The sequence below is a fragment of the Oryza glaberrima genome, chromosome 5, assembly GCF_000147395.1.
Source record: "Oryza glaberrima chromosome 5, OglaRS2, whole genome shotgun sequence".
NCBI classification, from domain to species: Eukaryota; Viridiplantae; Streptophyta; class Magnoliopsida; order Poales; family Poaceae; genus Oryza; species Oryza glaberrima.
This window is the reverse complement of record NC_068330.1, coordinates 20,342,333-20,355,549: the sequence shown is the minus strand read 5'-3', so window position 1 is coordinate 20,355,549 and position 13,217 is coordinate 20,342,333. Positions and strand designations below refer to the sequence as shown.

The following is a 13,217-nucleotide window of genomic DNA, read 5'->3' as shown; positions in this document are numbered from 1 at the left end:
ACGCCGTCGTCGTCACCGAGCACCACCACACGCTTGGCGCTTCCGCCGTTGTGGTGGTCGTCGCCGCCACCACCACAACCTACAGGGGGGCATGGACATCGCGTCGCGGATGAGCGGTGGTAAAAGAGGGAGATGGAATTCGAGAGACGAGGGGCGCGCGCGCACCGAGGTGGTTCTTCCGCTTCCTGGTCTCGTGACGGCAATCCCTCGCCGCGATCTCCTCAATCTCCAGCCGGAAGCTGCCATCGCTGTCTCCCGCGGCCTCCGCTCTAGACGCCGCCGCCGCCGCTCTTCCTCGAGGAGGAAGAGGAGGAGCCCACCGACGAGAACGCACTCGCCTTCTCTTGCCAGATCTCCCGCTTCAGTGGTTGCGGCGGCGAGATCGGCTTCACTTCCTCATCAACAACTTTAAGGATCCAAGAGCAAATGTAAGAAGCGTAAAGAATAGGGAAAAAATTTGGGGATAATCTGAATTCGATGTGGCTTCTCTCCCTACTTGGATTTGAAGAGGAAAGATTCAAGGTGGCTAGCATCTTCTATGGCGCCGCCGGCCGCCGGACCTCCTCCTCTCCCACCTCTCCCCACCGGCCTCTGTCGGGGAGCTCGACGTCGCGACGCTCGGTTGGAGCTCTCTTTCCCTCTCTCTGCGCCGTCGCAAGCGGGGTGGAGCTCGACGCCGCGATGCTCGGTCCGCCCCCGGGCTCGACCCCATCCTCATCGGCGCTGACCCCATCCTCGTCGGCGCCACACCAAGTCGCCGCCGCATCGCCTGTCATTGGCCACCAGACGAGGAGCAAAGTGAGAGAGAGAAGAAGGGAGAGAAGAGGGGAAAGAGATTGTCCTACGTGGCATCCTGACATGTGGGACCCACGTGGGTCCAACACTGACTCAGCCGCTACATAGGATAAATCCGGCGTCAATATTGCCCTGGGACCTCGGTTGATCGGTTTTGTATTGTTAAGAGACCCCACATATCTCTTTTTACGGTTGGAGGACGATTTTGTAACTCGATGACAAGTTGAGGGACCTTCGGTGTACTTTTTCCTAGGCATAAATGGGGGAAGCGCCAAATAGGTCTAATGGGCCGGCCTGGCTTATCACGGCCCATTTGACACGCGACTGCACTCTTAAACTAGTTTGCATGTTTAGCATAGTGGAAACTTGAAGGTCTTAATTTATTTATTTTTTATTTGTGTTGACGTGATGGCAGGTAAACTTGAACCATGCACGTTTTGATATTCTTTTAGTTATCCAAGATCCGCAATCTGATTGTGGTTAGTTCTTCCAATGGAGCAGGGACGGCCTAGATAATGACGTCATGCAGGAACGACTCAAATCAATCAGGTTGGGCGATCATGGTTGCGTGCAACATGTCTCAACTTTCAGCTATGGCAAGTATTGCAACAGATTAGTATATATAATAATATAAACCCTTCTGTTATCACCTGCTATTATATTAAAGTGTTCATATGACACTTTCTGACTTTCTGGTGTTCATCAGACATAAAAGAAAGGCAAAAGAAACCCGATTCAGCAGAAACCGCCGAGGTTACAGATTATTTTAACTAGATTATTAACTGGGCTGATATTGTAATAGCATTGTTTTCTCGACCAAGATATTATAGTTTGCATCGGGCGTTTTTCATCTGATATGCCCTTTAGTGCTTAGCATGCATTGAATCTGTACCAGATGTCCAGATTGGACTCCTATACTTTTCTCCCAAATGGAGTGAAAGAAACTGGGCAGTAGCTGTTTGATTATTCGAGATCTTCTTTTTTAGTTTTTTACCATGTCAATGCTACAATTGACCTGTTTGAGTATTTAGATTTAGGAAACAACCTCGTTGGTGAGTCGTGGGACCATTAACTCCATTAACAAACGAATTTGCAACGAAATTTTCAGTTAACTCCATTAAAAATTCAAACTAGATGGTATTACAACTGTCAGTCCGCCACTACCATTCTTTGAGACCACAATTGCAGGTCTAAAAAAAAATGCTGTTATACTTTCTCTCTTCTTAAATATAAGAGCCCTATTGAGTGGATAATAGTTGATTATATGACAAATGGTTTATTCGTGATAAACATTAATTTATAGATAAGACGTTTATATGTGTTCTTAACAACCTAAAAGCCAATTTTTAAAAAAGTACGTTAAGATTTTTCTAAAACCATCTCCAAAACCAAAATTTGAAACTTAAATTTTAACAATAGCTGAATTGGCCAAACCATGAGGCTCCAAGTATTTTTAGGATTTAAGTTCACACACAAAATTTAAGTCCTGGAAATGATTATCCTACTTGGGAATTGATGGAGTTCTGCGTTTTGCAGCGGTAATCAGTTGCAAATTTTTTTACTACTTTTGTCTAGAATACAATACTTTCTCCGATTTCCATATATTGATTTTTTAAAAAATATGTTTGATCATTTATCTTATCTTATTATAAAATATATAATTATTGTTTATTTCGTTGTTACTTGATTTATTGTTAAATGTTATTTAACCCTGATTTAAAACTTTTTTATATTTGCATAAAATTTTATATAAAACAAATGATCAAATGTTTATTAAAAAATCAATGACAACACATAATAAAAAAGGTAGAGATATTAACTTTTAACTATGTATCTATAAACTAGATATACTTTTGTTTAGATAGGTGGCAGAAGTCTCACTAAGCCTTGTTTAGTTCTAAATTTTTTTTTTCAAACTTCTAACTTTTCTATCACATCAAAACTTTCCTACACACAAAAACTTTCAAGTTTTCCATCACATCGTTATGATTTCAATCAAACTTTCATTTTAGCATGAACTAAACACACCCTAATTTAATTTTTAAGACCAAGGTAGTTTGCAGGTCGTCGGCGCGTGGAGGTGGAACCCCCGGTCGCGCGGTGGCGTTTGCGAAACGGACGAATTCCACCGCGGGCGTGCAGCATCATGCATGTCTCTGTTTATCGTACGTACTACTACTACTATCAGAGAGAGGTATGCGGTCGTTCGGCCGGGTGGAAAACCGGAACGTCTCTAGCCGGCGTTTCCGCGGCGAGAGCCGAGAGCTTGGGACCCGTGCACCTGTACAGTGGCCAAGCGCTACGTTTTTTCTTTCTTTCTTTTTTCTTTTTAATTACTATATCAGAGAGACCAACGCCTGACGGGCAGGTTCTCAGCAAGTTACGGCAAACACGACGAGTAGGCGTCAAAGGTGGTGGTTTGGTTAGCTCGCCTCTGAGGGTGTGTTTAGTCGGGGAAAAAAAAATTTTAAGTGTTATATCGGACGTTTAACCGGATATCGGAAGGGATTTTCGGACACGAATGAAAAATTAATTTCAGAACTCGCCGGGAAACCACGAGACGAATCTTTTAAGCCTAATTAAGCCGTCATTAGCACATGTGAGTTACTATAGCACTTATGGCTAATTACGGACTAATTAGGCTCAAAAGGTTCGTCTCACTATTTCCCCCTGTAACTGTGCAATTAGTTTTTCTTTTTATTTATATTTAATACTCCATGCATGTGTCTAAAGATTCGATATGATGTTTTTGGAAAAAAATTTTTGGGAACTAAACGGGGCCCTGAATTGGCTGTTGCCTTTGGCCACTGCACATCTCTGTGGCACGAAGAGATGTGCAGTGGCTAACTGGTTATGTACTTCTCAGGTCTCGCCAGGAAGAATATCTGTACACGATATTGATAGACCGATCTTGAGTAGTATTCCCTCTGTCCTATAATATAGCAACCTAATACTAGATAGGATATCTTATAGTATAACGAATTTAGACAGCCCATCCGATACTAGGTTGCTATATTATAGGATGGAGGGAGTATATAAGTACGGAGTAGAGAACATCCTCAACACTTGAAGTAAGTTTTTTTTATTCAGAACAAGAGGGCAGGAGTTATAGGATGAAAGTGTTATATGAGCAGAGTTTAATTTGAGCATTGGCGGTAGAGACATCCTATTGGCTGGTTTATATAGGTCCATTTATTTAATGCAAAACCTCAGTTTTCGTTAGCATGTTTTTAAATTGCTAAATGGTATGTTTCGTGTGAAAACTTTTTATATGGCAATTGCTCTAAAATATAAAATAAATCCAGTTTTCTAATTTGAATAATTAAAAATCAATTAATTACATGATGAGTAATATTTTTATTTTGCGTGCCCTTATTTAATACCCACCTTAATTAGGTCAAACAGGCCATAGTGGTTTGAATAGGGCCATAGTGTAGGTTTCATAGAATTGCATATAACTTTTTTTATTGCCAAAATTGTCTTAGTATATGGTAAAATTCTGGCATTTGCTTTGAGAGAGCTCTGAGTTCTTGACATCAGTTTTGTTTTTTCCGTACTTGTTAGTGGCCATACAACCTCACATTTCTCATTGACGATGATACGTTTTACACGAAACATTCCACACTCTGCTAAACTAAAATTTACTCCTTTCCTATGGTGATGTGAATGAGGATGTTAACTTTTTTCCCACCTAACCAGGTTCAATTTCTATATTTGGCTTAGTATGTCTCGTTTAATATGCATGCACCTGCATGGGCGGAAAAATCTATAGTGCAAATCACATACGTAGTATAAACTTGGAAACTATTATATGATCGAAAAATAAACGTTTGATATCTGTCCACATCACTATGAGTAAAAATTTTACTCCTCATTAAAACTAATAGTAAATTTTGTATTTAGTGTGACATGGATGAATCTCACACATACGGTAGTTTACAAGTTTGTACTATATATGTGTGGTTTGCATCATATATTTTCCCTGCATGGGTTGGGGTTTTGCACCTCTAGCATGCATTTGGTTCAAAGGGTTGGGTAGGGTTGAATTTACTTTTTAAGATGTTTGGTTTGGGGACAGATAATGGTATAGTTTCTAATAGGGAATATTCTCCTAAGGTCCGGGTTAACATGGTCCCTTAAAAACTGGCAGACCAATCTAACCTATTTTTTTCACTCGTTGACATGTGAGCCATCTCTTAAAAAGTAGCATTATTCCATCCAAAAACAGAGATGATTCTTACCCATCCCACCTCGTCTCCAAACCAACCACATGTCTAATTTCATTTCTCTTGCAAATCTTTTTTTTTAAAAAAAAGCCCTAACGACTTGAATATAATTTTCCTTTATATCATAGTTTTTTTCGGACAAAAAAACGTGAATCAATGTATTAGAAGAAAGCAAAGTATTTACAACGGGCCTCCTACTAGCAGAGACCAACAAACAAGAAATTTGCCGTAGACTTGTTTATGCAAAATCTGGGTGAACCTAAAATGGTTTCTGGAAACAAATGGCCGGAAGATATTTGCTCAATAACAACAAAGTAGCATTGCCAACACGGACAATCAACTAATACAATCACCAAGGAGGCAAGGATCACTCTCAGTGGCCCATCGTGCAAACACCACCCAAGGCACCCAACAAGTAAATAACAATGACGAGCAACAAGTGGCCTAATTGATCTACCAAACAAGCCTGTCATTCCAGATACACCCCTCACCTTTAGATCAATCTTTCTACCCATTTTCTTTTGGCACGAGTCTTCAGAAGAACCCCTTTGGCTCCACATTAACAAATAACAACAATCTCCTTTCTTACATCCACTGATCTACCCCCCCCCCCCCCCCCAACAAGTTGGCACATAAACAAGAGCAAAAACCTTGACAAAAACACCCTCATTACTATATTATTAATTATTGTTCCTCAATGGTACATCACTTTCCCAGAATTCTACTTTGACCCTTCTTGGTGCCCCTTGCTGCAACCAACCAGCCAGGCATTGTTAGGTGGTGTTTGATCTAGGGATCCCTGTCACATCGAATGTTTGGATACTAATTTAGAGTATTAAACATAAACTAATAATAAAAGTAATTGCATAAATAAGAGCTAATTCGCGAGATGAATTTTTTTAGCCTAATTAATCCATAATTAGCAAATGTTTATTGTAGCATCACATAGACTAATCATGGATTAATTAGGCTCAATATATTCATCTTGCGAATTAGTCCAAAGTTATAAAATGGGTTTTATAATTAGTCTAAGTTTAATACTCCAAATTAACGTCAAACATCCGATGTGACAGGGACTTAAAACAATTTTAGCCCCATCCAAACAGGCCTCAGCTACACCCCTCTTTCCTCTATTCCACCCATTGGAAAACAAGCTGCAGAGCCCAAAACCACTACACTTTTTTTTTGTCCTTGATGCTAGAAAAAACACCATCCCAAAGGACCCCAACTCTCACAAGTGACCCTAAACCACTTGCTCCAAGTTGCAAAAACCACCGTTACAAATGGCAAGTGTAATTGAGTAAGTTGTCAACTTGTGTGATGACCATCTCAGTATTGGTTTAGCTTGATTGGTGATTTGCTGTTTTGCTCCAAGGTATATAAGTAGCCAGACCGTGTCTAGTGCTCTCTCTCTTTCTTGTGTGAAAAAAATATAAAAACCAAGAAACCTGTGTGAGATAAGAGCGTGGTGGGATGATGCCGTACACCGCTCCACGGCCGTCGCCGCCGCAGCACAGCCGGATCGGGGGCTGTGGCGGTGGGGGAGTGTTGAAGGCGGCGGGGGCGGCGGGGCACGCGGCGTCGTGCGTGGCGGTGCCGGCGGAGGTGGCGAGGCACCACGAGCACGCGGCGGGCGTGGGGCAGTGCTGCTCGGCGGTGGTGCAGGCGATCGCGGCGCCGGTGGACGCGGTGTGGTCGGTGGTGCGGCGGTTCGACCGGCCGCAGGCGTACAAGCACTTCATCCGGAGCTGCCGCCTCCTGGACGGCGACGGCGACGGCGGCGCGGTGGCGGTGGGGTCGGTGCGGGAGGTGCGGGTGGTGTCGGGCCTCCCCGCCACCAGCAGCCGCGAGCGGCTGGAGATCCTCGACGACGAGCGCCGCGTGCTCAGCTTCCGCGTCGTCGGCGGCGAGCACCGCCTCTCCAACTACCGGTCGGTCACCACCGTGCACGAGACGGCGGCCGGCGCCGCCGCCGCCGTCGTCGTGGAGTCCTACGTGGTGGACGTGCCCCACGGCAACACCGCCGACGAGACCCGCATGTTCGTCGACACCATCGTCCGGTGCAACCTCCAGTCGCTGGCACGCACCGCCGAGCAGCTCGCCCTCGCCGCGCCGCGCGCCGCCTAGATCATAGCTAGCTCTCCCTCTCCCTCTCCCTCCTGCCTGACCTAACCTGATCGCCGGCGACCACCGGCTCGCGCCGCCGCCGTTTTTCTCTTTTCCCCGGGAGGTTGATGCTTATCGCTTCTTGACTTCTTCTCGTGTTTGGCTCTTTGGGTGTAGATTGATCAGCGTTTGGTTTCTAGTTTGTTTGTTTTTTTTCCTCTTTTTTTTTCGCTTGTAGACAACACAGAGTACAAATCATTTGTGTGGGTGCTGCCTGATATTAACTATTGTTCATAGTTCATACACATGTAGTACAACTCTTAGTATCTATCTGTATCTCGTGGCCTAGATAATTAATTACTTGATCAGAGTTAATTAATTAGTGCACTAGAAATGCAATTTCCATGCAGCCAAATTTGCTGAAATTTGATGTAAGAGTAGGTGGTTTGATTTAGTGGACTTAATTAGGAACAGTTGTGCAAAAGGAATGCACATGGAGGTGTGGTTAATTGCAGTTGCAGGGGTAGTGACCAAACATTTTCATCGACACTTGTTTATGTTGGAATAGTGAGGGTGCATGATAGCTAATCGTGATCTGGCTGCTAATTAAAGTATCTAATCCTCCTTATACTTCTGCTACTCACCACTGAATCATGCACGAACGGTATGTTAAAGATCGAACTAATATGGTCCATTGTCAATTTAATCATGGTACTGTGTACTATATATCAGCTCTGCAACACACATAATCCAATACGAATCAGAATTCAGTTTCAGACCTCGTGGTTTTCAGGCTCAGTTGCTGTTCTGAAATATATATATAGTTAAACAATTAATCCACCTGTATATGTATGTATGCTCCACTGTCGCGATCTAATATCATATTATCATAATCGTCTGACTTTGTGTGTATATATATACACTTCTTCCCCTAAGACTTTGAGAGTTTCAGACATTTAGAGATCTCAGGTGCCACCCGTGCAATGCTCAGGTCTACTGCTCAGCTATACATTTGTAGATCTCGATGCTAACCTCACTACTAAGAAAATACCCCATCCTGCTGCTCACACTGCACATATATTGGCCATACAAATACAGAGCTACACACTGTCAGAATGAGGAAGTAAAGTGGAACGATGCTTCATCCATCCATCATCAATGATCCATCAACTGGGCAAAAGAACTAGCTTGACAGCGATCAGCTAGGAGACCGTGCGGGTATCGGTGTATGCATGCGTTCGCTTAGGATTCTTTCTGCTCGACAGGTCGAGGTGGTCTGTGCCACCTGACGCGAGTGCATGCAAGCTAATATCGCAGCGAAAGCTTGGAGCTTGCTCTGATGCCAGCCATGGCGGCAGGAAATGCAAACATGGAGCCAGCCAAGCCGCGTACATTGTGATTCTTGGGTATAGCTTAGTAATTACTCACTCCGTCTCTAAATATTTGACGCCATTAACTTTTTTAAATATATTTGACCGTCGTCTTATAAAAAAAATTAAGTAATTATTAATTATTTTTCTATCATTTAATTTATTGTTAAATATATTACTACTACTCAAGTTTTTTAATAATATTCACAAAAGTTTTTGAATATGACGAATAGTCAAATATGTTTAAAGAAATCAACGACATCAAATATTTAGGAACGGACTAGCTAGTTACAGTAGTAGTGATGACATGCTCAACTACTGGTGTTTCACTGTATCAATGCTGGCTGATACGGCGAAATTAAGATATTCACAGCTCACAGATCGAGCCCTTTTGTACCCGTTGCCAAAGAAAATGGTACACATGCCTGACCAAATTGTACGACGTCATGCTAGCTAGCCCTGTACCGTGATGTTAAAAATCTGCAACTGGCAGTATGGTTGTGAACATTTACTTCAGTTTTTTTTTTTTTGGCCCCTTCTTGTTTTGTAAGGACCACTTGGCATTAACAAACTGAAAGCTTGCGACATATGGAGAGGAAAAACAGTAGTAGCATAGGAGTTTATATATTTGGGCACTTGGCCAAGTTGTTCAACTGGCATTTTTCCCGCCATCTCTCTTTGCTCGTTCCCGCGGTCAAGCTTGCTACACAGGAAAGATCGATCAGCTAGCTATCTAGAGCAACTCGACCGTCGTGTTCGCGAAAAGAAAAGAAAAGGAGGAACAAAAATTAAAGAATAACTCGGCCGTTCGCCTGATTTATTTGGCCTCCATGCTTTGTTATTATCCTCTCCTTCTCCTCTTGTTTTTTTGCTAAGTTAGATGAGCTTGCGGCATCGCACATGCAAGTTGCCATGCAAGTTGGGCGCGCCGTGCTTTGCTTGCTTTGCACAGGGGGAGAGAAGCTTCGCCGGCGTGCTAATCCTTTTCTAGGGTTCTTTCTTTTTTTCCCTCTCCAACTGCTTCATTCTATCTATCTCTTCCTCGTAAAACGAGATGCATTGAAAAAACGGAGGAATAGAAAAATGTAGGATTTTGATAGGAATATAAGTATAAAACAGAGGATTGCAAAACACAGGAAAAACACATGAATGAGCGTTTGATTGGACCGTAGGAAAAACGCAGGAATTAGAGAGAGATAAAGACTCAAAGGAAAGTTTCCATGAGGTTCTACCTCATGTTAGAATTCCTCCAAAATTTGCATGGCATTAGACATTCCATACGAATTTCATAGGATTCCATAAGATCCATTCCTTTGATTCAAAGGGCTATATAGGAAAAATTCCTATAGAAATAAAATCCTCTAAAATTCCTATAAATTTCCTTTGAATCAAAGGGGGCCTTAGTGGTTGTAGTGATCTGAGTAGTGGCGCAAATCTTGAGTTCAAATTTTTAGAATTTCAGATTGGGTTGTTTGATGGGCTAAGTTCCTAATTTAAAATGGCTGCATATACCCAGTTGGATGTAGAAGCCAAAAAAAAAATAATATTTTTTTTTAAAAAAAAATCGACCTCTTCGTCGCCGCTTGCAGGTATACGCTTGGGCTCTAAACGGCGACGACCACATCGACTTTCCGGAGGATTTGACGATGGCAAAGCGATTGGTCGGTCGATTGCAAGAGAGCATCGGTGGTTTCAAAAGGAATTGAAAAACGGCTGCTTTCGAGATGCGCCGGCAGCCGGCCGGCTTCTTTCCTTCAGTTGAAGTTTCGAATTTTAATTGCTTCGTTTCGTTTGTCTTTGGGAAAGGTGAAATGTTGCATTCATCAATTTGATAGGTAAAGACGGGAGAGATATCTCTATATTTTCCTCACGCTTAATTAAGGCACCTAATGTTTCGTCTATGCATAATCAGTAGTTGTCAAATTTTAAATTTTGAAACTTAATTTTAAAGTTTTTCTATTGAAGTTTATTTTTAAGTATTGACATTTAAATCGCTGATATCCGCGGTGCCCTCACTGTCCCGGTCATCTCCCAGTTTCTTCTTATCTGGGATGCGGTGCTTCACGTACAGCTCTCGCTGGTGTCGAGGATCGTCTCGTTTGCTGTTGGACGGCTGACCAGCACTACTCTGCGCGTTCGGCATAACAGGTTTTCTTCTATGGCCAGCATTGCTTTGCATGTGCTGATCTTCTCTGGCAAGCAAAGGGTCCTGCCAAATGCAGGTTCTTTCTTTGGTCCGCTTTCCAGCAGTGCTGCTGGACGGCTGATCTTCTCCAAAAGCGTGGTATCGATAGTCACTCGGCTTGTCCCTTTTGCGCTCAAGATCTTGAGACGGCGAACCACATCCTCCTCGACCGCGTATTCGCTCGGCAGGTCTGGCTCCGGGTGTTGTTGCCTTCTAGCCTGTCTGCCCTCTCTCCACTCCATGGCAGTTGGTTCCAGGACTGGTGGCCGTCTTCCAGGGCCTGCTTACCTGAGCACCTCCGCAACAGCTTCGACTCCCTAGTGCTCCTGGTCTCTTGGTGTCTATGGAAGGAGCGGAACTCTAGGGTTTTCGACTCCGCTCTCTCTTCGGTCCCAGTGGTTTTGGAGTCCGTCCATGTGGAGGGCCATCTGTGGTCTTTAGCTGGCGTCGCCGCTTTTGGGGATTTGTTGGAAGTTTAGCGTGGCTTAGCCCCTTCCCGCTGCTTGGAGTCTGTTTTAGCCGCCGTAATTTCTATAAGCTTCAGTTTTTTTTTTCTTCTTTTGCTTTTTCTTCCTTCCCTTAGCATAAGCCAGTCTGGCTGATTGCGTTTGTTTAACTAAAACTCTTTCCTTCTAATATACTAGCAAAAATGCCCGTGCGTTGCAACGGGTGAAAAAAATTCTAATGATAATATACGTTTTTCATGCATAATCATGTCAATGACAATGTTTGTATTTTAATGAGCGACCTGCTTTTTTATAAACGATGTTTTTTTTCTCTTGTGCGATTTTCTCAAACCATTTTTCAAAAATGGCGCATTTCTTTCTAACATTTTTTCCTAGCATGTTATTTTTGCTTTTTTACTGACGACGAAATCCATATTTTTCTCTTTTTTTGCTTTTCTTTTCTCGTGTGTTTTTTGCATGTTTTTTCTGACAATTATTTTCTCGCGTGTTTTTTTTGCTTGTTTTTTCAAATGTTCTTTTTTGCTTCCAATACAGGAGAATATATGACGAAATAAAAGCAGTGTAGTAGATGACAAAAAATCGATGGATCCTATCCGGCTCAAACGTCCATCAATTTAACGTTTTTTCTGACAGTTTTTTCGGATCGATTTGATTTTTTAATAGGCGATGTTTTTTACATCGTTTTTTCAAACCATTTTTTAAAAATGGCGCGTTTTTTCTGATAGTTTTTCCCTCGCATGTTTTTTAAAATTTTTTTACCGATGATGGAAATATTTTTTCTCGCGCGTTTTTTTATTTTTTATGGAAGATGGAAAACCTTTTTAGCGTGTTTTTTTTGCGCTTTTTTTTATTTTTCTCACACGTTTCTTTGAACCGTTTTTATTTTGTCGTGTATTTTCTCTTTTTAAATAGTTAGATTAGATTATACGTAGCGAAGAGATATATATTGGTTAGAAATCGGAATATGTTTCGCCCCTTCTATTTTTTCCTCACGCGTATTTTTTTATTTTATACAAACCATTTTTTTCTTCTTAGAGAACCGGACGAACTTTTTAGATGTTTTTTCGAAATTTTTTTCGCCTTTATAGGAATCAAACTTTTTTTTTCTGTTTTTAAATGAATTAGATCTAGCATTTTTTTCACTTTTTTTTTGCTTTTTATAGGATCGGATCTACGGTTATTTTCGCCACTTAGGAGAAACGGAGTTTTGTTGTTGTTTTTTTCTTTTTCTTTTTTTTCTTTTTTTTTCGGTTTTTCTTTTTCTTTTTATGCAGCTTTCTGCCTTTGTTCTTTCCCTTTTATTATTTTTTAATCAAAAACGACCTCAAGTATCTTATCGCAAGATTATAGGGACTCAAATGTAAATATAAAAATTACAGGGACTCAAATGCAAAAGTACAGATAAAAAAATTAAAACCATATAAAAATGGAATGCTCTCAACCGATAGATTCCATTTTTGCAAACAGATCTTCAATCCGGCATATCAATTTTATTTTTCGTTTTTAAGGGTGAATCCGATCTAGAGTAGGACTTTTTTTCCCTTTATGAGAAGGAATCGGTAGGATTCGGACTTTTTTTCCGCTACTTTTTTGTTTTGACGGATGGAGGAAACATCTCTTATTTTTTATTTTTTTTATAAGTAGAAGAGATAGAGATTGACATGCAATCCTTTTGCGCGTTCGTAAAAAAAGACATTTAAATCGCTGAAGACATATATGATTTCTTTAATACGTTGTATGGTATGTTACGAGCATTTAGCTAGCCAAAAGATGGGACCTAAGTTCTTTTCAAGCCATATTTCCTTTTTTTTTTCATTCTATTTTGGATTACATTGCAGAAACATACTGACATATATTACTCTCTCCGTCCCAAAAAAAAAAGACAAACCCTAGATTTCCGTGTCCAACGTTTGATTGTCCGTCTTATATGAAATTTTTTTATGTTAGTATTTTCATTGTTGTTAGATGATAAAACATGATTAATACTTTATGCGTGACTTGTCTTTTTAATTTTTTTATATTTTTTTTAAATAAGACGGACGGTCAAACGTTGGACACAGAAACCCAG

At 41.4% G+C, this 13,217-nt stretch overlaps 1 protein-coding gene across 1 annotated transcript; it reads left to right on the top strand.

Annotated features, from left to right (window-relative positions):
* Window positions 1-6,066: 6,066 nt before the first annotated feature.
* On the top strand, window positions 6,067-7,426 carry LOC127774033 (abscisic acid receptor PYL4-like). Its single transcript, XM_052300303.1, has one exon. The coding sequence runs from the start codon at window positions 6,495-6,497 to the stop codon at window positions 7,146-7,148; it is 654 nt and encodes a 217-aa protein (XP_052156263.1). The 5' UTR covers window positions 6,067-6,494; the 3' UTR covers window positions 7,149-7,426.
* Window positions 7,427-13,217: the final 5,791 nt, after the last annotated feature.